The sequence below is a fragment of the Egretta garzetta genome, unplaced genomic scaffold, assembly GCF_000687185.1.
Source record: "Egretta garzetta isolate BGI_Z169 unplaced genomic scaffold, ASM68718v1 scaffold371, whole genome shotgun sequence".
Lineage (NCBI taxonomy): Eukaryota > Metazoa > Chordata > Aves > Pelecaniformes > Ardeidae > Egretta > Egretta garzetta.
In genome coordinates, this window is record NW_009258616.1 from 303633 (window position 1) to 327235 (window position 23603).

At 38.5% G+C, this 23603-nt stretch overlaps 1 protein-coding gene across 1 annotated transcript in view; it reads left to right on the forward strand.

The window, feature by feature from the left end:
* The first annotated feature begins 50 nt into the window (after positions 1-50).
* Positions 51-23603, forward strand: part of DCN (decorin) — a 34066-nt gene continuing 10513 nt past the window's right edge. The window contains exons 1-2 of the mRNA XM_035903525.1: positions 51-255; positions 16415-16527. Coding sequence (XP_035759418.1) covers positions 51-255; positions 16415-16527 — 318 coding nt within the window. The remainder of the gene's footprint in view (positions 256-16414; positions 16528-23603) is intronic.

Consider the following 23603-nt stretch of genomic DNA (forward strand, 5'->3'; position numbering starts at 1 on the left):
AATCTCCTGCTTTGATCCCTAGGTTCTGCCCAGAGTCGATGAACTGAGCCATGAGGCTGGCTCTTCTCTTCGTCCTACTGCTGCCAGCATGCTTGGCCAAGCCGTTCCACCAGCAGGGCCTCTTTGACTTTATGCTGGAGGATGAAGGGTCGGCCGATATGCCTACAACGGATGATTTCGTCACGTCTGGATTTGGACCAGTGTGCCCCTTCCGCTGCCAGTGCCATCTTCGCGTGGTGCAGTGCTCTGACCTAGGTAAGCCCAAAAGCATCCTCACAGGGTGTATACTTGCATTCTAGCCAAGGGTTTGCAGCTGAGATGGTGAGGCTGCTACAGACTGTCACTCTGTAACTGGTTTTTTGTCAAAGAAAGAAATATGCTACAGCTACTGTTAACTAGAATGTACCATATGAAGTAGGCCATAAAGCCCTGACGAGATGGGCATTTGTTGTGACTAAGAAGAATGGTTGATTTTTCAGTGTATATTTTGTGTATGTACATTTCATTTGTTCTTTGAAAGACCACAGACTTCTGTTGCAGAGAAAATAACTTTTCAAGGCTATTCTTTCAAATGCATATTAAATAAATTCAGTGAGGTCAGATGTGGGGATGGAAACATTTTAAAAGGTTCTAAATTGCATGGTCCAAACTCCAACACCCTTAATCATACTGTCTAGTACCTCAACATAGAAATCATTCCATTTCCATTGGAATACATGAGCATGGAATAACCGACCCTGAATCATATATGCTGGAACCAGCTCTTTGGAGGAAAGAACTTGGAAACACTCCAAAACAATGAACACATTTTGGAGCTCCTTATTAAATATCTTTCTTAGACACTGTTCAAGCTGAAACCATGAGAACCTTTCTCACAAACTCCCCTTACTCCCTCACGTATAAGGGCTTGTCTGCACAGTCAGACGGGCAGGATGTGAAGCCATGCCTGCCATCACTGTATTTGACTTTCCCATGCAGAAATCTCAAGTAATGAGGTTGACTTCAGTGAGACTACTCTTGGTTTAAGCCAGTATTATTCAGTCTAAGTCAGTGTGCAATGCAGAAAATCAATTAAAGTTGGTTTTGCTCACAAGGAAATTAGAGAGTTTATTCAGTGGACATACAAATAACTTCCCTTTATGATTTTATAAAGTTTATTTTTAAAAAAAAAAAAAAAGTCTTCTCTTGGCTGTTTAAATGTATAGCTGGGTGTTTCTATTTTCCCATGTTATAGCATTGGCTTTGATGATTACTATAAATCATGGCACAAATCCACCAGTTAGGACCTGGGTCTCATTGTGGTGGGTGTCATATAATTACAGAAAGGAGGGGGAAACATTAGTTACATCCCTAGAAACTTCTGTGAATTTATTAAAGCAAGCCACATAATTACGCAACAGATATGTTTGGCAAAGACCCAGTGAACAATGCAAGCCAAGTTGCACAAATGAGCACTGACTAACCTAGCCATGCATTCATAAAGCTTTCACAGTACTGTCCCTGTTGAAAGATATTCTCTTTTTTTACCATTTAGGTGCCAGATAGTAGCAAACATGGGGTGGGGAGTGGGGAGGAGTGTGCCCCACATGCCACGAAGGTCTTAGGTTTTATTGTTGTTACACTGGCTAATGCTGATGGAATGTAAGTTATTTTGGGAACTTTTCCCCAGTCTGCTTCAATTCTGCAGAATGCAAGCAGCTTTTGCTTGGTAAAAAAGTAGAGATATTCACACAGGGACCCTTTGTTGCTGTACTTGCTCCCATGTTCGTTCGGTTCTCCTTCACATACGCGTGGTTTTCAAAGGGTTGCACTACAGTGCACTGCCTACAGATGCTTCTGAGTTAACAGAGTCTCATATTGACAAGGAGACTCAGAAATACAGCAATTAAGGTCCCAGGTCTGTTTTTTCCAGATAATTTTGAGAGGGGTGATAAGAACGAGATATATTTTGAGCTTGGTTTAAACCCACATGCTGCAGATACTGCAACAAAAAGATTGTGCTTTTGAAACAGCTTGGCTGATAACATCCAGCCTCTGGGCATGAAGGAAGAGAGATCTCACTGGGCTTAAAATATGCAGCTCTGAAAAATAAATAATATTTCCCTGGCAGAACTCAAGGAAGTAATAACCATTCAGAGTTCTGCAGCCTTGGCATTAAGTTTCATCCATCCTTGTCACGTGTGGCTACAACAGCCCCGATGGGTTGTGGCCCAAGTGGGAGGCTCACCAGGGCTCAGGTCCGATGGCCACCCCTGTGAGCAGGGACAGGACAGCTGTGGGTGCTGCCTGCTCACAGGTAAATCTGCCCTCCGCTCTTCTCTTTTCCGGCCTTGAATCTGTTTCTATGTGACTCAGGCTCACACAAGGTCAGATCTACCTACTGACTTGAGAAAAGCCAGGAGCTGGCTCTGAGAGTTCAAAATTTTGTGGCAAACTGTGGAGGTCCTGCCAGGATGACCCACCGTACACCTGGGCTGTGGGATGAAGGGTGCTTGGGGCGCAGCGATTGGGCAGGCAATGTGCACGTGGGAGCCATGAACCCAGCAAAGACAGTTCCACCTCCCTGCTAACCACTGCTCCTAGCCTGCCTCTCCCTTCAGCTCCAGGCATTTCCGACCCAACAAAATTAGCTACCTCCCTCCCCCAAAATTATCAAATTTAGTCAACTAGTCCCATGGGCACTAATTGAAGAAGAACTGCAGGCAATAACAAGACTCCTCCCAGGGATATATTAAGAGCTTACTAAATTAAATCCCACAAAGGAAAGTTGAAATCTGGATCAGGGTCCTTTCTTCCACTCTCTGGCATGGAAGGAGGGCTCTTTGCAAGCCCTTAGGTGCAGAGAGCATGCCAGAGCAAGGCAGCTAGAGGACCCTAATGTGGGCTACTTATGGAGAGATCTCCTCTTCCTCAGAATACTTTTTTTTGGGCCCAAAGGGGCATTTGTTATTTGTAAACTCTTGCTTCATAAGGGAAATCCAACTATCTGACACAGAGGTATGTGGATAAACCACAGGAGAACTATCACATCCAGGGTCCAGAGATCAGGTTTGGCACTTGTCTCATGAGAACTGGATGGGAATAATAATAATAATAATAAAAAAATCCAAATTCAATAAAAACAGTGAAAAAAATGCCCAGTGGTCCAATTACACTCTTGTCAGCTGAATTTTTGCATTCCCGTACTTTTAAGCTTCGGTCACATCTTCCTAAACACATACCTCCAAATTAATTTATTTTGCCTCCAAGCCAAGAGCTGAGTTAGCAGGAAGGAGAATGCTGTCTTCTCACACCCTGAAGAATTCTCTCTGAGCTGTGGTTACTTACAGATAGAGAGCAGAGCCCCATGTGCCTACTTTATATGAGATGTATTACCTTTGTGCAACAGGCTTCAGAATCTCATCAAGGAAGGCCACTGGGGTATCTTTATAAAAGCACTGCCTTTTCTGAATCTGCCTCTCATTGCTAAAAGGGAGCCACACGTTCACTTTTTAATCATGCCTCAGCATACGGCATTACTATGCGATAGACAGACTTTCCATAGAAATCACAAACTTCTTCCTTATTAGCACACACTACAGGTGGGGAGTAGCTGATATAGCTGGTCAGGGGCAGCTCTTCTTTAAAATAATAAATACAGGGAAGATGTGCAGTCAGTTGGCCAGGCAAACATGTCTTGTAAAAGCCCTAGCAAGGATTACCCATTCCATTTAAAGTCTTATCGTCCCAAAGGGAGTCTCAAGAAAAGGTTCCTCCCAGAGCGCCGTGGTAGGCAGGAGGATGCGTGTGTGGTTACTCAGCCCAGCAGCGGATGCAGAATGCTCCGTAAGTGCATTGGGAGGTGGGGGTCAGAGATTTATTTCACCTTCAGATAAATCTGGCAGCCCCTTAGGAAGTGAGCAGAGTCTGTGTTCTGCAGGATGGAATGAGATCGCCTTCCTTGGAGACTTCAGAGGAGATAGGGGAGTCCCTCCAACCCTCTTGCTGTGAGCACCCCTGGAGGTTTTGTGGTCTCGAAAAGGTGTGCAAGAGGTGGATGTCCGTAACCAAAGTTCAAGCAGTATTACAGCTTAAACTGGAATTTTACTCACAGCTCAGAAATGTGGGGTTTCTCCAGCTGTAAAGTAAAGAAGGGTATATTAAAGCTCAGCATGGGTGTTGGAGTGTGTGTTTGAAAAGCACTTTGAGATCAGAGGGTGAAAAGCTCAGAGATATGTAAAGCATTATCCCAGGGATCCGGTAACACGAAGCAGTTTATCTGAACACATACAGTGTCTAAACTGTATTAATTGATGGCTTTTCAACACCTGAACCATGGTAATGGGACAACAGCTAATTTATTTGTTGATAAAAGATTATTTATCTCACTGTATAAAATCTTCCAGAAACATCTGAACACCCAGTTTCTGATCATGACTCCATTTGGGAATCTCATCTCTCACTATAAAGGAAATTATCTACTTCAGGTTATACCTTGATTTGAACTTCTGTTATCAACATAAAGTCTTTTTAAAGAAAAATAATACATACCTCATTGGTGATCAGTCTCAGTCATTTTATGAGTTCAAGCAAACAGGTAGGATTACTTACTATTACGTACTTAGCTTTAGAATCCCTGCCATTTGAATGTTTACCAACCTTTCAAAAACATAATTTTTAAAGCTAGTTGTTTAGCTCAAAACCTTACAGGTTTCTAAAGATGTAGTAAGAAGCAGCATGGATCCTTAGATGGCCAGACATTAACAAATGCAATTTTTAAATAAAAAAGTTTTTGTTAATTTACATTATTAATGATTATTAAGCCTTTAGGACAAATTATTCTATGTTTTATGCATTTTTTCCTTCTAACAGTAAGGACCAGACACTTATTCCTTTTATGTTTAATAGAAGCTGAGACTCTCATGAAATCCTCTGATTTCATGGAACAGGATCATTTAACAAAGATATTATCAATAAAAATGGAACCATGAAATCTGGGAAAGTATATAATCACTTATACTGAGAGTAGCCACTGCATCACAATGCCATGGCCTTAGAACTGAAGACTAAATGCCTTTTTGGATGACGTTGTTTAGCCAAATATAACTTCTGCTGTCATCAAACACAAGTCATTGGGCTTTCCACATGCTAACTGGGTGAATTGTAATACTCTACCATGTTTGAGATCAGACTGGAGGATCTAGATGAAGTATTATAGGTATTATCTGTAATATAGGTATAATACAGGAGTGATGTCCGGTGATGTTAGGTATGTAGGAGTCACCTGGGCTCCTTTCACAGTCATGGGGAGAGTTAGGTGGCCGCCCCATGGGGCAGTTCATCCTGTCTAAGGTGGATGTCAGTGACAGAAAGGATATGTCATTCTTGGAGAATTAAACTGCCAACACAGGGCCTCAATGACCACTCAAGGCTATACAATTTACTTTCAGATTAATTATGTGTGATAAAATTAAAGCATGGAAAAAATAAACTTGGGTTACCAGCTTTATTTTGTAATAAACTTGCCATGGATTATTAGCATTTTTGTATGTATTCTGCTTAGACACAATTTTTTTGGGTGCCTTGGAAGTTAAAGAAAGCATAAATTAAAATCCTGTGGTCAGTACAGCCTGAGAAATTATTAAGTAAAGAACCCAAAAATTAGAAAACACTCTTGAAAAATTGCCAAGAAAAAAATATATTGGCCTGGATGTAGACTGCTTTATATTAACAAAAAGTCATTAGCGTTTGCCAGTGTAACAGTAAAAGACAGGCCTTGTTGCATTGCAGCCTGAATTGCTGATGTTCCAGTTCCAGTTGATAAACATGATTCCAGGTGAAAATTAATCCCCTCCAAATACATCCCTTCTTTATTAGCTGCTTACTCCAAGGTAACAGTTACCAACTCTGTGTGGTTTTGTTTTTTTTTTTTCTTTTTTAGATTTGTTTGCATGCTTCAGACTAGGAAATGCCATTTAAAAAGCCTAGTGGCAGAAATGGAAATCCTGACTGCCAAGTCTAAGTGATACAAGAAGCGACTGTTTTCTCATTTGCACTGCGGCAAGGGTTCATTTCTAAAATTTCCCAATGCACAAATAAATAGCTAGTAGATAGCTAGTAAAATGCGAGTCAGTCATTGTAAGTCATAGCAGGTGATTACAGTGGTTAAAACATACTAAATAACCACTGCTGACACCTATTAGTGTTATGGACATCTATGGTATGTGTATTATGTTCTTCTAGGTGTATTACTTGGTAAGACATATAACTATGTAAAAACTATCCATGTTTTCACAACATAAAGCCTGTGCTATTCAGCTGTGAAAGGTTCCCAGCCAAGTCTTAGGAAGAGCTAAATGGTCCGAAGGCTCCTTCCCAATGTTCACTGAGAATTCACTGCCAACAGGGAGGAGACCTAGGAATTTGGATCCTATGGGAAACCACCAATGATAACAGCCAGGAACTGCCAGTACTAGCCTCCAGCTACTCAGGAAAACGCTGCTCGCAGAGTCCAGTTACCATGGTATTCAGAGAAGTTTTGAGTTTTAAGCAGATTTTCAAAACACCTCTCTCTAACCCAGATTTGAGATTGTCCCCTCTTTATCAATTTTGGACTCGCTGGTCTGTATTTTGCTTTACCCATGCCCTGGATCTGTCATGTGATTAAAAGGAAGTGGGCCAAAAGATAATCAGGTTTCAGAAAAAAAGAGTATTTATCTAAGTATACTTTTATCTTTTCCTAAGTTCAAACCTAAGAATATATCCTTCAAAATTCAGTGCAATTTTTTTTCTAAACTTATTTCTCCTGTTTTACATGCCTGCCCTGACAAACAGTATTGACAAATGCTGGAATTCTAGGCCTTTTCAGTTGTATTCTATTCAAGGGCTCATTCACTGAGAGCATTATTGTCCTTTACGCTATGAAAGCAAAATAGATAGATGCAGTAGAACTTGCTCATTTCCTTCTCCGCAAGGAAAGAGATGGAAACAATGAACACAGACACAAAGGGACCTTAAGACCAAAGGCCATGCCTGCATGGGTTTTTTTTCAGAGGGATGGGGGGGGGTTGAGTTGTAGTTTTCAACTTATGGGACCAATTATTGACTTGAACAGCTCTGTACAAATGACCCTGTTGTTAGCAGAGTTACATTTACTATATAGGCAACTCTACTGCAAACTTCTTAAGCCGTCAAGAGGGAATAAAAAAGGTGAAAAGCACTATTTAAAGAACTTTTGTGCCCTCTGCATGCATGCTGTTAGGTGAGAGGGTACCCAGGAGAGCATCCCATACTAGCTTTGGTTTTGTTTCCTGGGATCTACTTGGAGTACTGTGAGTTGCTACAAAAATCTGTTCAGGAGAGGGTGCATGCAGTTTTAATTTCATTAAGAAAAGGAATGCAAATCTGCACATTTAAAGAAGCGGTGAAAACAAGAAACCTCTCTGTCTACCTAATTTCATGGCAACCTTAGGGGTTTAATGGCAAAACAACAAATGAACAGATTATTTATAGAAATGCTACAGCATTTAAAACATGTACAAGTGTAAATGGCACTACAATTTGGTTCTGTAATCAGCACATCATCAGCACAATAGAAATGTACAATACGCAATCCCAGAACCAATTTCTGCCTGCACCTCCTGCACTACCTAAAATGCGAATGACCTCAGTTTCTATGTTGGAGCGCCTCATGTGGGCCACATGCCTTCAGTGTGGGCCTCAGAAACTAAAGAGGCTCTCAATGAATTCATGTTTCAGAGTGACACGGTAGAAAATGTTTGTAGTGGTGCAGTAACAAAACTCTTTGCTGAATATCTCTACCTAAGAGGTGTAGGAGCAAAGGCGTAGGTCAAAAGCTATGTTATCATTCAACTCTGATGCCATTTCTTTCTGTAAGTTCAATTAGGTCTTCGGCTTTGATTTCCACACCTTCAAATTGGGAAGATTGTACTGGCCCTTTACCACCAGGAAGTAAGAATGGGAAAGGAAAGGAACTTAAGAATTGAATTAAAGTCTTACTGTTTTCAGGATTAGGGGGCAAAATTTATTTTCTCTTCCTTATTCTTTCACTGTGCAGTGGAGAGTTTACATCCTCTGGGCTGAATATGACTGTTACGGTGGTAGCTGAAGGTCTATCACTAAACGACTAAAAAAATAAATAACAAAGCAAAAATACCTAAGAGTTACAAGGATATATACAAAATCATCTATTAAAAAGAGGGAACTAGCAGGTCTGCAGACTCCCTGATTCAGTCAGGAAATTCTCTCCCAACATTCATTTAAATGTCATTCACTATGTCCAGACACAGCCACAGCAGTGTCTTTCACTGTTTGCTTGCATGAAAATAGGTTGAAAACAATCTTATGACATTTATGAAAAGTGGCCATGTTATGTTTAGAAGTACCCAAAATAACCAGGAACATATCTTTGCCCTCAGGTAATAATAAAACTAGGGCTGTGCAATGACCATGTGGTCAGAACAGGAAGGGGTAAGTTTACTTGAAACCGGAGAAGATCCCCCCCAAATGACTCTTTATGGTCACTACATTATGTTAGTGCTAATTCTGGTAAATCCCAAAGTAAAGATTGAGGGAGCTATCCTTAAATTGTCATCTGTTGCCTGCTGCTTAAACTGCAAACAAGGCAAACATCAAATTATATTACTCCAAAGGATCATTCAAAATGTAATGTGTTAGATAATGCTCACTTTTCTGAGTCACTGAAATGCTCTCTTCTGACTGCTGTAAAATACTTGTAAGAAATAAATGTTTCACCTTAATGCGTGAGTACTCATAGATAGTACATCTGCACTGCATCCACGTTGACTAAAGCCATTTCTGCACATGGTGCTGGCAGATTGCATGAATTACATAGGACAGTTGCTGTTCTCTGGTGGGATGTTTTATGTCTGTAACCATGACAGCGGGAAATGTAAAGCTGGCAATTCTAGGAGTTTGGAAAACTCATAATATTTGAATTTTTTTACTTAATGTCTTAATCCCTGAAGTCTCATGATTATTTCAGAATATTTTTCTGCCGTTCTAAAATACTTCAGTGCTTCTTGAGAAGCTGTACACCTTACAGACCTTTGAAATTAAAAGTCAGCTAGAAAAAACACAGAAATAGAAGTTGCTTGATTTTTAGTTTCAAGAATATATCATTACTCTTGTTAAAGAACACTTTTCGGACAACACTCTTAGGTATTAGCTTTTGGAGCCAGGAGGTTGAATCTATCTGTACCAAAAATGTGACTAGCACTGAAAAATAATTCGTAACATCTGCAGCTTGCAATATCCGTTATACTTCGAAATATGTGTTCACTACACAGAGTGGGTGGAAATGGAAAAGAGCAGTTAAAGCAATGCATTCATTTTTAAACCTTTGCTAGGGTCTTTATGGTTATTAGCACTATCACAATGGACAATTATGCATTTGTCAGATTATGTGTGAATTTGTTTCTATTTTTCCATGTTTCTCACTCTGTTCTGGGAAGCAATGTTGTAAATGTTTGGAAAAAAAACCCAGTGTAGTAACATATCAGTAGATCTAACTTTGAGAGAGGTCACCTCAGCAGGGGGTGGAGTTAATTTCCTTGTACTTTCCTATGAGAAGGGTCAGGGGTACACAAAAATAATAATCTGTGATAAAAATAAGTCCAAAATGGATCTTAATGGAAGATGAGTGTTACAGACTGAAGAGCAGAAAAAAAAGTCTGAAAAATGGTTGTGAATCACTTTTAAGAAGATGAATTTTAAGTCTCATGCATTCCAATGGACATGGCTTTTTATATCTTAGAAAAAATATATTATTGCTGATTTCTTAGCAAGCGAGAGGAAGGTGGAGAACAAATAAGTGGGAGAGAGAAGGAGGCTGTGGATAATTCTCTGTAGAGAGAGGCAATTGTTTCTTATTTTATTGATAGTAGGATGCAAATAATGAAATTACTCCCATTTGGAAATCCCACACAATAGAGAAAAAAAATTCCAGTAAATACTGAAGCACATAGCCTGGGAAAGTGTCAGCGAACTTTTCTAAGTCAAAGCATTCAAAGCTGTGTTAAGCTCCTTGCCATCCTTCCAGAAAGCAGTTCTTGAGTCCTGTTATTTTCTGTGACTAAGTATCCTGACCCCGCAAGCTTGCCATTCATCTCATTTGCCCCAGAGTCCGCTCAGGGCATTACTAAGGGCATTCACCCTGGGAGGGCTGCTGCCTGTCAGTGGGATGGGGCAGAGCTGGGCTTGGAGCAGGGGCGAGCACACAGCAGTGAGCACGGGCAGCGCAGGCAGCTGCTGGAGAGGCTGGCCCCGCCGGGAGAGCCGCTGATGATGATCACGGTTGGGGATTACATGTAGCTCAGCCCAAATTCCTCAGCTGGCAGCAGCTGTTTGTAGGAGTCTTGAAAAGAACCCCATTTTATGGCCCCTGTGATAATAGTTGTGAGTGTTGCAATGTAATAACACATGTATCTGAGCTACAGCATTCAGATGTCTCTCTGCCTTTTGGCCCCTTCTCTCCAGCTGGGGAAGGGAAGGTTTATCCAGAGGAATAAGCCCCATCCCTCCTTGTTGTAGAACGGATAGGTGGAGGAAAAAAAAAAGGAAAATACTCCAAACAAACAAACAAACAAAAAATCAAACCACAAGCCCTGTTGCATTGTTAAAGTTGTTTATAATTGGCACTGTTCATGTATTTTTTATTTTTACTATGTGGTCTCAGTGTTGCAAGGATGCAATTCTCAGGGAAGTGTCCTCATCTCTGGGCTACAGACTCAGACTCCCATTTGTTTAGTCTCCCTCACTGGCCCCATAAATCTTGCATTCCTTTTCTGCATAGTCGTATGGCTTCAGCAGAAACGTGGCTCCGTGCCAAGTTGCAGACTAACTTGTGGCTCTCACTTCTGAGAAACTGGAGAGGTGGTGGACTGAAACCCCTTCACAGTGAGGAGGGTTCAAATGCCACTCTTCTCCTTTTGGGGGTTAAACAATTCCACGGCCACTTGATCACAGCTCCTGGAGCTGAGCAGGTTATTCCCTCAGCTGAAAAAGTAATAAAGCCTGTCTTGTATACCAAACCCCCTAACTTCCCTTATTCCTCACACTATTCCCAAGTCCTTGCTACATCTCCTACACCTGTTTGGCTGACTAAATGGGAGCACATGCTAGCTGGGCTGGTGCAGTGCTCCACAGGGGATGCCTAGCCACTGATTGCTGCTTTCTCAGGGGCTGGATAAGGGCTGAATTATACCAGCTTTGGTTCTTCTCTGCCTAATTTCTGGTCTCATAAAATCTCCAGACACATCAGACTTCTGTTCTCTCCAGGAGGTGAGGCAATCACAGCTAAACAGCCAGGCACTGTAATTTGCTTAAAAAATCATGACAAAAACCTAACCCCCACATAGATAGGATTTGACAGAGACAAGCCTGATTTCTGCAAAGTTACCTTCTTCTCCATCCTCCAGCTAAGGAGGGATTCCAGGTCCTGTTTACCTCCCCCTACCAAGCATCTTCTATGTGACTGTCAATGAGCCTTTCAGTGCTTCCAAATGTGAGTGTGGGCCCTTGTTATCTGCATGAAAGAAACCCGTTGATGATCCAGCTCTTCTGGATTTTGATGAATATATTTTGATTGTGTTTGTTACTCAAAAAATCTGTGCTGTGTGTAGTGTAAGAAAAAGTTAGGAAAACTTCTGCCAGGGATAATAAAAGTTCAGCTGATCCTGACTAACAACAACAAAAAAATTTCAAGCTTACTTACATTTTTTTTTTCCTATTTTGTAGTTCTGTGTCATATTCTGTTCTTTACCTGTTTTTGTATGCATGCATTTTTACACACATACCTGCACACTGGTGGGAATAGTTGAGTGCTACAGGTTGATAATGTAGAACGGAAGAAAATTTCTGCTTATAGAAATCTGCAGAGAATAATATAGATCTGATCTGTGCTGCAGGAACTGGTGGCTCCTGAGCTTTTATAAGTCATGATTTCTCCCAAAGAAATATTTTAGTGCAAATCAAAATGGTCTTTATGACTTCATGGTACATGAACCGGTTTATTAAATTCCTGATATTTCCAGAATCCTTAGGCTCTTAATTTCAGCATAAACAAGGATTTTGGAAGGCAACTATACCATTTCTACTTATTTGTGAATAAGTAGTATTTTTAAAAATGTATTTACCAACTTAAATAATGACCGACTTCGTTTTGTTCAACCAAAATAAATAAAGACATCATGTATTTTCAATTTAACATACAGTGGGAAAGGCAGAAAAATCTAAATATTTAATAAGTTATAAGTTAATCTTAGGAACCAGCAGCATGAAATATTTCAGGGGACTGAATACCAAACTGTATAGCACTGATTATTCACCTAAAAAGTCAGACTGCAATAAGAAGTTTTCATATGGCTTTTTAAGAAGTAAGCTTTAATGTATAAAGAAATCACAGGCAAGAGCTGTAATACTTGTGTCAACGGTTCTTAAAATGATTGAGAGGTGACTCAATTGACATTTTCCAACACCAGTTCCCCTTTCGGTTGGTATTACATAAATTTCACACTACTTTCATTTGTAGGTGGACATGCAGTCATACTGTACAACATGGCTTCATTTGAGTTTCTCAGAAATTAGTAGTAAGGACAGCCCACAGTTCCTCTCTAAACATCTCAGTTTCCCGGACAGAGGAGTCAGAAAATCCTCCTGGGAAATATTAATTCTAACCTAAGAGCCAAGAGCCATTTCAGCTTCTAGTGGGATTATGATTTTCTCTATTTGGTTCAAATTCTGCCATGCTGTCAAGGTAGTTCAGGCTCCCCCATTCATCTGAACTGGCTGTCTATTGACCTGTCCTGACCAGAGAGGTTTGAAGGTTTGCTCTCCAGGCAGGAAATCTCCAGCGCAGGGACTAATTTGCACTGCACTAATGCTCCTCCTACATGTATCTAACTGGGGACCTATATAGAAACCTGGAAATGCAAGATGAAGCACAGTTCTTGCAGCCAATGTAGATGTGACAAGTGGTGAAACACTTGAATCCAGGCCACACCTCAGACAAGTTTAGTCCTGAATTATTTAGCTGCTGATTTTACAAGGCAGTGTCTAGATCCACACATTTATAAACTCTTCCTCCACTGGAGAGCTCCAGCTGATGTAGCTTTCAGCTGGAGGATGTCCTAAAGTGCTTAATGTTAACTCAGTGTCTCTCCAGTGCCAAGGGTGCATCCTATACTCCTCTGCGCTTTGCTCTTCAAAACTCAGACAAGTCCAGAAAAAAAATATACAATTTTTATAGCTGTTTTCTGAAACATTTTCAAAAGCAACTTCAGGAAATGCATAAAAGAGTATACATGAGATAGGTAATAAAGCAAGTTTAAACTTTATGGCATGGAAATCATATTATTTGCATGCAAAGCTAATTATTGCATTGCACATCCTTCTAGTTTCTAGTACAAGATAAGAAGCTTTTATAAGTCACTCTTCACAAATGGATATCTGATTATTAAGTTTGTCTTATCATTATAAAACATTTAAAGTTTAACTTCATTGCTCCTAGAAATTATCAGTTCTATCTTATTCAGGGATAACACTTGAGCTTTTAGAAGCTGACATGTGAAGCCAACATGTATGGTTGGAAAGCTAGTATGAAGTTTAGTCTCTGGCAAATTATCCCTTCAGTGGCAATCCAAGTGTTCTTACAAAGTATGGTCCAAGGGCATCACACAAAGGACAGCTGTATAGCTCTTATGGGCCCTAGTTTCTGCCATAAGCACTTATTTGCAGATACCAGTCTACTAATGTACTGACAACCAGAACATAGTACTTTGAATGCAAATAATTAAAACTTTTTTTGTATTTATATGTGAAAAATGCTATAAAAGTTGCTAGACTGTAACAACTTCTATAAGAAAATTATGACCTTGAAAAAGTAGTGCTTTTGGGGAAAGAATTTTTGGTTGCTGACATCATTCCTGTCTGCTGAGGACAGAAACTGTCCAAAGACAACCAACATACAAATTATACGGTATCGCATTTTTGTATATTTGGAACTCTAGTCCTACACTTCTGAAAGTAATGAGGGTTTTGCAACTGCCTTCAGTAAAGATGAAGTCCATGACTGAATGAGGAAAGGTTATTTTAGTAATATGAAGAATCTTAATCTGTATCATATATGTTCATGCACTGATCATCAGTGAGGTAAACAGGTTGAGATGTGATCTTTGGCTATTGTAATTTTATGTAGAAGCTTTTACTAATTCATCCCAGGCTGGATGATTGTGCTTTTTAAAATTTTTGGATCCTGATGTGAGTAAAACTCAGCCAGGTTAATCTGTAATGTACGCAGTTTTAATAAATATCAGATGCAAATATTTTAATAATGTTTTAGCTAATGTTAGAGAACTTATGGGTGGAAAAATAGATTTAAAAGAATGGATAGAATGTTTTTTAAAGTCAGAAACCAACCTTTTTTAAAGGTAAGACAACAGAATATCTTCTACACAGACTAATATTACAAATTCAAAAGTAAGATTAAAAGAAGCAAAGACTTTTTAAAAGTTTAGATCTCCTACACTCATATATAGGTAAATAAAAACGCAATCTTGTTTCCAGAATTTGCTAAGCACCAAACAGCAGTAACAGCCACCAGTGGGATCTGTGAGATGCTCAACACTTTGGAAGATTCAGACCAGACACCTAAGAATGAATTGGAGGACTCATCTGCATGCAAATATTTTTAAGAATATGGCCATATCTAGAATTAATTCTTAGTGTGTCACTAGGTGTAGTATAAAGCTCCAGTACACATTACTGTGACCTTTCTAGAGTTTATGGTAAAGTTTTGTAGTAGTAACTATGGAATGGTGCTCTTTATGTACATTAAAAGGATTAAATCTAGTACCAAACATGTACTTCTTTTCATGGTTTGCTGTAATACTTGCAAAATAAAAGCCAACCTTTTTTTTTTTTTAATCTGCATATACATTTATATTCTAAAAAGGGTTGAAAGACAAGGGGTTTTGCTTAACATTGGATTTTGACAAAGAAACCTACATTCCAGGTGTGAAAACACTTACATTTGTGATGAACATTAAACATTACAGAATCACAGAATTGTTGAGTTTGGAAGTCACCTCCTGAGATTGTCTAGTCCACCCCCTGCTAGAGAAAGGTCAGTCAGATCAAGTTTCTTAGGGCTATCCTGTCAACTTTGGAATATCTCCAAGGATGGAGACTCCCCACAACCATTGTTGGCAAAGCATATCTTCTCTCTGGGCAAGCATATGTCACTGCGTTTGCAATGTCATGCTTGAGTTTAAAATATATAGGTTTAAAAAGATAATAATATATGTATATATCTTTCATCTGAGAACAATATCATGCAGTCCACCATCATACTGGGGAGACACTGCAGAGACATCTTTCCCAGGAGAGTTCAAATATAACTTCATCTGTATTTGTTAAAAAATTTTCTGGTAAAAATACTGTTCTGTCCAGAGAAGTCCACTTCTGTTAGATGCCCATATAGAGACTTCATTAGTGTTTATAATTTTTTCCTACCAACCATTAATTTAGCATCTCACATTCTGTTAAAAAAAAAGCCAACCAAACCCAACCTAGTTAGGAAAGAACATCTTAATTTTGTGGTAAATCAGAATGACTATAAAAGATCTGCTCTATTCCAAGTCACAGTATGAAAGGAAAGCCGGGTAAAGCAAGTGTTATTTAACACTAAATAATTTCATTTCCATTACTTCATCGGACTTACATATCAGCTATTCAGAAAATAGTCCCAAAGAGAGTCTTTAATTTAAACTGTCTGATGTTCTTTTGGCAGTTGTAGTGAAACCAAGAGATTTGTTCTCCAGAAAACTTGGACATAGTTTTAGATGAAAGAAAAAGGGGGAGGTGGATTGGTTTTTTTTAAGGTGGACTTTACTGCAAGTTATTCAGTTACTGTCAAAGAAAAAGTATTTTTTCTGGAAATGATTATAATTAACTATCGTACTTCTTTCAGAAAAGCCTACTACCTTTTAAATAGCAGGAAGTGTTCTCTGTCCACAAAAGCTAACACACAGTGAAATTAATAAATACCATACCTCTTTCTGAAAGCAATTTTTATTCACACAATTCAGTTGAATTAAACATGTTAGAAATAATTTTCTCAAACTCAATCCTTTGCTTCAAGATATAACTCAGATGTATTCTCATAAAAGGGCATAATGGAAATGTGAATAAATAAATTTTGATTTGACATAGCACAACAAAACTCCCTTTGACTGGCTGGAGACAGAAATACTTTCAGATAAGTCTTCATAAGCTTATTCAGGAAATGAATTCTAGAAACGGTGTTTCCTGAAAGGTAAATTCTGCTAAGAAAAGTTCTGACCCTTATTTAAAGTTTCTTTCAAAGTCAATTATTTATTCTTTTCACTGTCCCTAGGTCTGGAAAAAGTGCCGAAAGACCTTCCTCCTGACACAACTCTGCTGGACTTACAGAACAACAAAATCACTGAAATTAAAGAAGGAGATTTCAAGAACTTGAAGAATCTTCATGTAAGTGTATAAATGAACTAGTATTTGCCAAAAAAAAAAATGGGGATAAAATGTGGTTTTGGCCTGGTACTCAGGTTTTTAAGGAAAACTGATGAAATCCTCTGTGATCTTCCTCCACCAGCCCAGCCTATTTATTTCCTTTCCCATTCCTCTCCTGCAAACTCTCTTCTCATACCACAGAAGTTTCTCATCTCAGCTTTTCTTACCTGTCTCCTGTCCATTCAGTCTCCTGATCTTGATCATACCTTCTCTAACCTATTTATTTATGTTTTCAGTCCCTTTGGCACAGTGACTATTTCTATTCACAGTGGTTTTTTTCTATTTAAAAACCAGATCCATCTCAACCCTGCCACCTCACTCACTTATTACTGTATTCCTTCCCCTCCCACCTCTAGGCTCACCGAGATTTGTATATACCATGTTTGTCAGCAGCTTTTTTGTATGAATTTTAGATCAAGAATCCTTTGAAATCAATATTCTGCCCCCTACACTACAATGAAATTGTGGCTTTGCAGTAACCTTCTCCTAGCAAAATTCCATCCTCATCCTCCTTTACCTGCCAGTCTCTTCCAACACTGCAGTCTGTTTTCCTCTTTGCCGAAATATTTTCCTTCCCTGGTTTCTGTGACTGCCCTTTTTTTCTGATTCAACTCTTCTTTTCCAAGTTTCCATCAGACAACTACCTTCCACTGTTTCCAAATTTTTGTTTCTCTGTCTGAGGTCCTCCTCCCTTATTTCTATACTTTTCATCAGCATCTTAAAATTCATACTTCATAGTCTTGCCTCAATTTTGTTGAAATACCTCTTTCTTTCCAGATCAGAAAAAGGCTATTACTTCTCTGCCTTTGAAAGTAATACCCCAGCTCAGGCGTATTTCTGAAAATATTATTTTTCTAGCCTTTCACCAACTCATTTTATTCTGTGCATTGTTCCATTTGATCCTTTTTCATTATAATCAATATAAACTACTTGGCTTTGCTTTCCTGGCTCTTCACAGCCTATTTCTATTCTATTGTTTTAATTCACAACCAAGAAGCCAACTCCCACTTTTTGTCCATTCATGATGTCAATGCCGCCATCCAAACAAGCACTGTTTCAAACAATAATCTGCATTCACCCACTTTTACTTGGAAAACAAATCATATAAGCATTTATCTCCTGAATTACTTGCAAACTGCCTCTTAAATTTTTGTTTTAATGCAACATAAAGAAGAAAAGTTTTAAAAAAATCTAGGAATATGCACAATGGCAGTCTGTCCATAGTGGAGGGTGTCCATAGTGGAGCATGAGTAAATCATGATGAGGTTCATGTCATCTAATTTTAGCATAGGTGTCTATACTTGAGCTAGCTACATAGGTAACCTCTACTTTCAACAAAGAGATGTAGGTGCTTCTACATCACATTTCATCTGACTTGGTTTTAGAATGAGATGACTTGTGCCCCAGAATTTTTTTTCAATTCCTCTGCTTGGCTACTGAACAGATTCAACACCCTAATTCCTGCCCACTTGTTTTGTTTTTCTTCCACCTTGGAGAGAAGTCCTGTGTTTCCAGTGAAGATCATCTGCAAGGTGCTTAAAAGGATGAAAGCCTTGTCAGTGCAATTAATCTTCTAGAAATCCTTTTTCATGACACTGCATGAAATGAGTCAGAGCAGGGTATTGCAGATGAAAAGCCCTGCCCCCAGTCACTTCTGCCTGCTTGGCACTCAGCTCAGGTGTCTGTTACACATCCTGCTGTGAGTTAAGCTGTTGTGAACTATGTCATCTCATTGAGGTTAACTCTATGGATTTTTTTCTTTCTTTCATTACAGCAGATACAATTTAATAGTGAATTAAGTTGGTAACTCTTCAAGGAAGAGATTATTTGTTTGTTTTACTCCCAAAAGTACCCAGTACGTGCTTAGGGATGTATGGAAATCATAGAGAAGAATGACAACAGTAACATAAGTTTTAGCAAACAACCTTCAAAACAATGCAGTTTTCCTGGCTTTACTCAAGGACAAAAAACCAATCCTCCAATCTTCTCCCCAAAATAATTTAGTTATGCAGTACATTTATATAACTAGGCACCATCTTTGCTCTCAGCAGGCATCATTTTTCTTCTTGTGTAATACCTGGGAATGATTTCCATTCTCTATCTTGCAATTAAAAATTCTTCACAGTCATAGTGAAAGGGGAATATTGCTAAAGCTTTGTTGTTGACAGAGCTCCATTGTCAGTTTTGTTTTAAGGAGATATAAATTTTCATGTGATATATATATGTGTGTGTGTGTGTATATATATATATATATATAATGTATATGCTTTTTAATCGTATTCCCTGATAAACATGGCTTGTGTTAGTGTAACACTTGACAACGTGATGTTCAAAAGTTTCTAGACTTCTTAGACTTTACTAAATCTTCTTATGCTCTACTAAAACAAAGATTTACATAAATTGTCAGTATTATGTTTTGAAAATCTAAAATTATCAGCAACTGCAGTTAACCTCTTGCATGAAGTGGTCACTTAAGGGAACAATTCCTTAAATACCAGTTTTCATAGATCTTGAAAAAAATGAAGAGTATGTTCAGCTTATTCCTTTTGAATATTCCTTTTTAATTCCTTCCTAATTCCTATAGACATCACCAACCATAGGTGTAATAGTTTTAGGAGAGATTTTCATGAACAAGTTGGGTTGAACCTAAAGTTGAACTTGTACTAAAAAACTGATGAAGTAAGGAGAAAAGAAAGGATCTGTCTATAACTTGCCTATGGCTTCTCTTTCAGCACAAATGTAACTGTTTATGCCCTGAATGCACAACATATGGAAACAGAAATGAGAGAGAAATTAGTACATACAAAAATATTCTTTGTTTCAGAAAATTTTCCTGAGTAGTAAAAGAGCAGTTGAAATTTGCAGCTGTGGAAATATGGCAAGTAATTAGAAAAGGATGCAACTAAGGGAATATTTATCTGCAAATAATAGAAGCCTGCCAGAAAACACCAGAGTCAACAGTTTTGGTGCACTTCATGTTTTTATAGTTTCAAATTTATCCAGGAAAAAGTGGCTAAACCATTCATGTTGTACTATAAAAACTCTGAGACTTCACGATATTTAAAAATGAAAGATAAGATGTATTTTTTACGAGAGGGCTTGGGAGAATAGGAAAAAAATTGAAGACAGTTTTTTTTCAGGGCTGAGTTTTGTGGTTTCAGAAAACTGTCTGTTATTATGTAAAAAACTTGCTTATGATTTAGACCTGTGGCAAAACAATCAGAGAGGCGCTGTTGGAAAAGCCAGGAAAAAAATCTTCTATGAAACCATCAGAATTTTCCAGGCAGACTGACACTTCTGGATAGCGTACAGTACTTTGACCCCATGGACACAATAAAGAATCCCAAATACTACAAGAGTAAGCCCTCATGCAAAGTGAAGGAGGAGTCTACAAAAACAGCACACGGAGTTGTATGCTGTGTGGTGAAGCCAAAGCAAACCAGCATAATGCCTGGCACTTGGAAAAAGAGGTAAAGGAAACTACTGTCTATTAGATCACTATAAGAACAGCACAAACAGCAGAATAGTGACTGCGTGCTTTTCCAACAGGAATTTTTGAATGGCACAGTGTTAGTACACTGAAAAAAGATGAATGCTCTGTTGGCCTGAAATCAAATGGAACATTGCTTAATTTAAGCTGTCAGAACTATGCAAAGCCATGGTTGTGCATACAACAGTGTTAAAACTAGTTGTATTTACATCAAAATACAAGACCTGCACAAAAGAAATAAAAGAATTAAACTTGGCTCTTAAGGTTATGACCATATCCACACTAAGGGATTATCAACTCTAAATGTATGGACAAACTGAAACACTTTGGTAGTAATATTAAGTGGAAAAATAACATATTGCATTAGAAAAGTTTCATACATTCCTTTTTTTTCTTTTTATTAATGAAAAGAAGGAAGGATTGCCCTGTGAAAGGACAAGAGCCCAGATTAACTGAAGAAAAGTTTAAGAACATCTTCCAGGGATACAGAAAAGCTCCTAACAGATCAAAAAATATTAATGAAAGAACGCAGTCTTCTGATGACTCATTACAGCAGGCATACAGACTCATTTTCCCAGGCATAATTAAAAGAGAAGTTAAGTAAACATAATCCTCCACAAATCACAGAATGAAGAATAAGTAATCACTGGCACACCGTAAAAACCAAAGACAGATATCTCTGTCCAGTTTCTACCTCTGAACTCAATTCCCATTATCATCAATGGCAGACATTCTTAACAGGACTGAGAGATACCTTTTTAAAATTTTTTATTTCCATTTGGTGCAGCTGTAGTTTTCTAATAAACATACTGAGAAAAAAAAGAAGTTAATCTTTCTGAAATGCAGTACTCCTTAGAGAGCTGTCATTTCCTCAGACCCTCCTTTGCATTGTGCTTAACACACAATGAGGTTTTCCACATGCGTGCAAAACATTTTTAATGTGCAGAGGGTAAAGAGCTTTGTGTGTGAGGAAAACAACAGAAGAAAATACTTTGTGGTCCTTAAAATTCTGGAGAGAGTTGGCGTACTAAGCTAATGAAGAAAGGAAATTGTATGGAACACAACAATAAAATAAAGAAGTAAACTGTGATAAAATGAATGACCAAAATGCTTGTATCAGTAGACAAGGACAGGGTTGAAAGATTCTCTAGAACTCCAGAGCTCTACTTTTTTGTAGAGCCTGCTGTTCCCTGGTCATCTGGGCAAGGCATGTTACACAAGCCTTATCAGTGAGCGCTCAAACACCCAGCACACTAGATCTGCAGCAGGATCTTTGGCTTTGTGAGGTTATAAAGCACGGTACTGTGGATGTGATCAAACCCCTTTCCACAGCCTTTCGCTTATACTGGCAGGCTGTTGTTTCATCTTGCCATCTCCTTCCCTTACAGTTCATTCATCTCTTCCCTGTTGTTTCTATGTCATCCCTTTTCCCTTGCCTTTCTTAGCTATGTCCTCTTGATTCTAGCTTTGGTAGGGTTACTATCAAACCTTACCAAAGAATTTAAGTAACAACAAATGAAGAGAAATTGCACGATCGTGGGTTTTTTATACCTTTATCCTTTTCCTGCCTTAGCTGTAGATCATGAGCCCTTCAGGAGACATAAAATCTGGAATTCTGTTTAGAGACTTCCATGGATTCAGGGGCTCTTGGTTCCTTCAAGTTTACCAATGTTAATAATTTTTTAAACTAATTTTAAAATGAATACTTGTTTTGTAGAATTCTGTCTCCTGGTATAACACAATTAGAGAAGAAAGTCAGGTTCTGTTTTATATTTTTTGTGTTCTTTGTTGTTTTTTTTTTCCTAAGTGTACATCCTCCTTGAATAATTTGGCAGAAAAACTTGACTATATGTCCAGGTTATGAGTATGATTTAACAACTAAAAACATAAGGAAAACAAAAAGGACAAAATTTATTATTATTTTTATTTGGATGCCTGACTCCTGAGCTAACAGTTCTTAAGGCATTACTGTTCCTAGCAGAACTGTAATAAAAACCAGGTAATAATGTAATACATAACCCAGGAAATTAAAGAAATTCCATTGGGTCAGTGGATTGACTTTTCAGTTTAAACCCTGAAGGATGCATGCATCATTAAAGGTTTGATGTTAGGTAAGAGCACCATCCCCAGCTGGCAAAACAGATGTACCATCATGTATTATGGCTGATAACAATTTGCTGATCACTGTACAGTTCACTTCTGATTTTGTCAAGGCTCTTGCTTCAAACTATTCTAAACTAAGAAGAACAGAAGTAGGGATGAAAACCCTTCGAACAATCCCCTGAGATTCTGACATAATGAAATTACACCAAAAAATACAATGCCCTGTTCCCCACCCCCAGACAGGGCAAAAATTGTAGGTTTTGCTAACCCCAAGAAGAACAACCCTATTCTAGTTCCTACATGATTGCCACACACTCCCTCTGCAGTTTGTCAGGGTGTATTTTGACAAAAGCCTGCCAATAAGTGTTCCAAAATTTTCCTGAATTGTGAATCCACCTTTCTGTTTGGGGAATAAATATTTGAGGAAGAAACCAGGCCAGAGGGAGCTAAATGGCCAGACTTCTACTGACTTCAATGGAGCCAGCACCTATTCCTGTCATACAGTGATTTTTTTTTTTTTCTCTGACTACACTAATACCAGAGCTCTTTCAATAAAAAGTAAGCCATCTTTGGAGCAAAGCTTGGATTTTTTTTTTCTCTCAGCAGCACTCAAACTGCTGGTCATGATAAGCTGGTCTGGAGGTATTACCACAATGCAATATTATAACAGAGTCAGTGTTCACCATGCAAAGTTTACATGTTAAATATGACAAGGGAAAAACAGCTTAATCTCAGGATAATGAGGTTGGAAGCTAATTTTTCTCTTATCCATAAGATATTGCTATGAACCCTCTAAGTCTGACTAAATGATGTCTTTAATACTTGATGTATTTATGCCTTTATTTTCTCTTTCTTGCTTGCTTCCTTTCTTACCTATGGCTAAATATCTTCACCCTCATACCAGGTCATGCTGAAAGCTGTACATTTGCATGCTCAGCCTTTTGTATTGTGAATTGGTGATATGCTTCCACTCTTTTTTTGGGGGGGGAGGAAGTACCTTTGTTTTAAGACATATCTTTTTCCCTCCACTAAAAATGGAAGTGCGGGAGAAGATAGATTTTTGAATAAAAGTATCAATTCTGGTGGCTCTGTTTTAGACAGTCAGATTTCTGCCAAATCTTTTCATACTATCAGCATTGCAAATGCTATCTGTGGCCAATGGCTCCAGCATTTTCAGCACCTTCAGATTGACCCTTATTTTTCCTTCTAAGTACTTCTTGCCCTGTATGAAATTTTTATATGTCCTTTACACAAGATGAATATAATGCCCCATCATGCCATCTGGGCTTTATTCAGGATAGCTAGTCCATGTGGCATGTTTTTGCCTAACATCCCTTTCTCAATAACACTGCCTGCAGATGTTTTCCCTAGGTTTTTCTCCTCTAGTTCCTGTTTTCACTGACCTCTAATTCCCCTGAGTTTTTCATTTTATTTTATTTTGTTT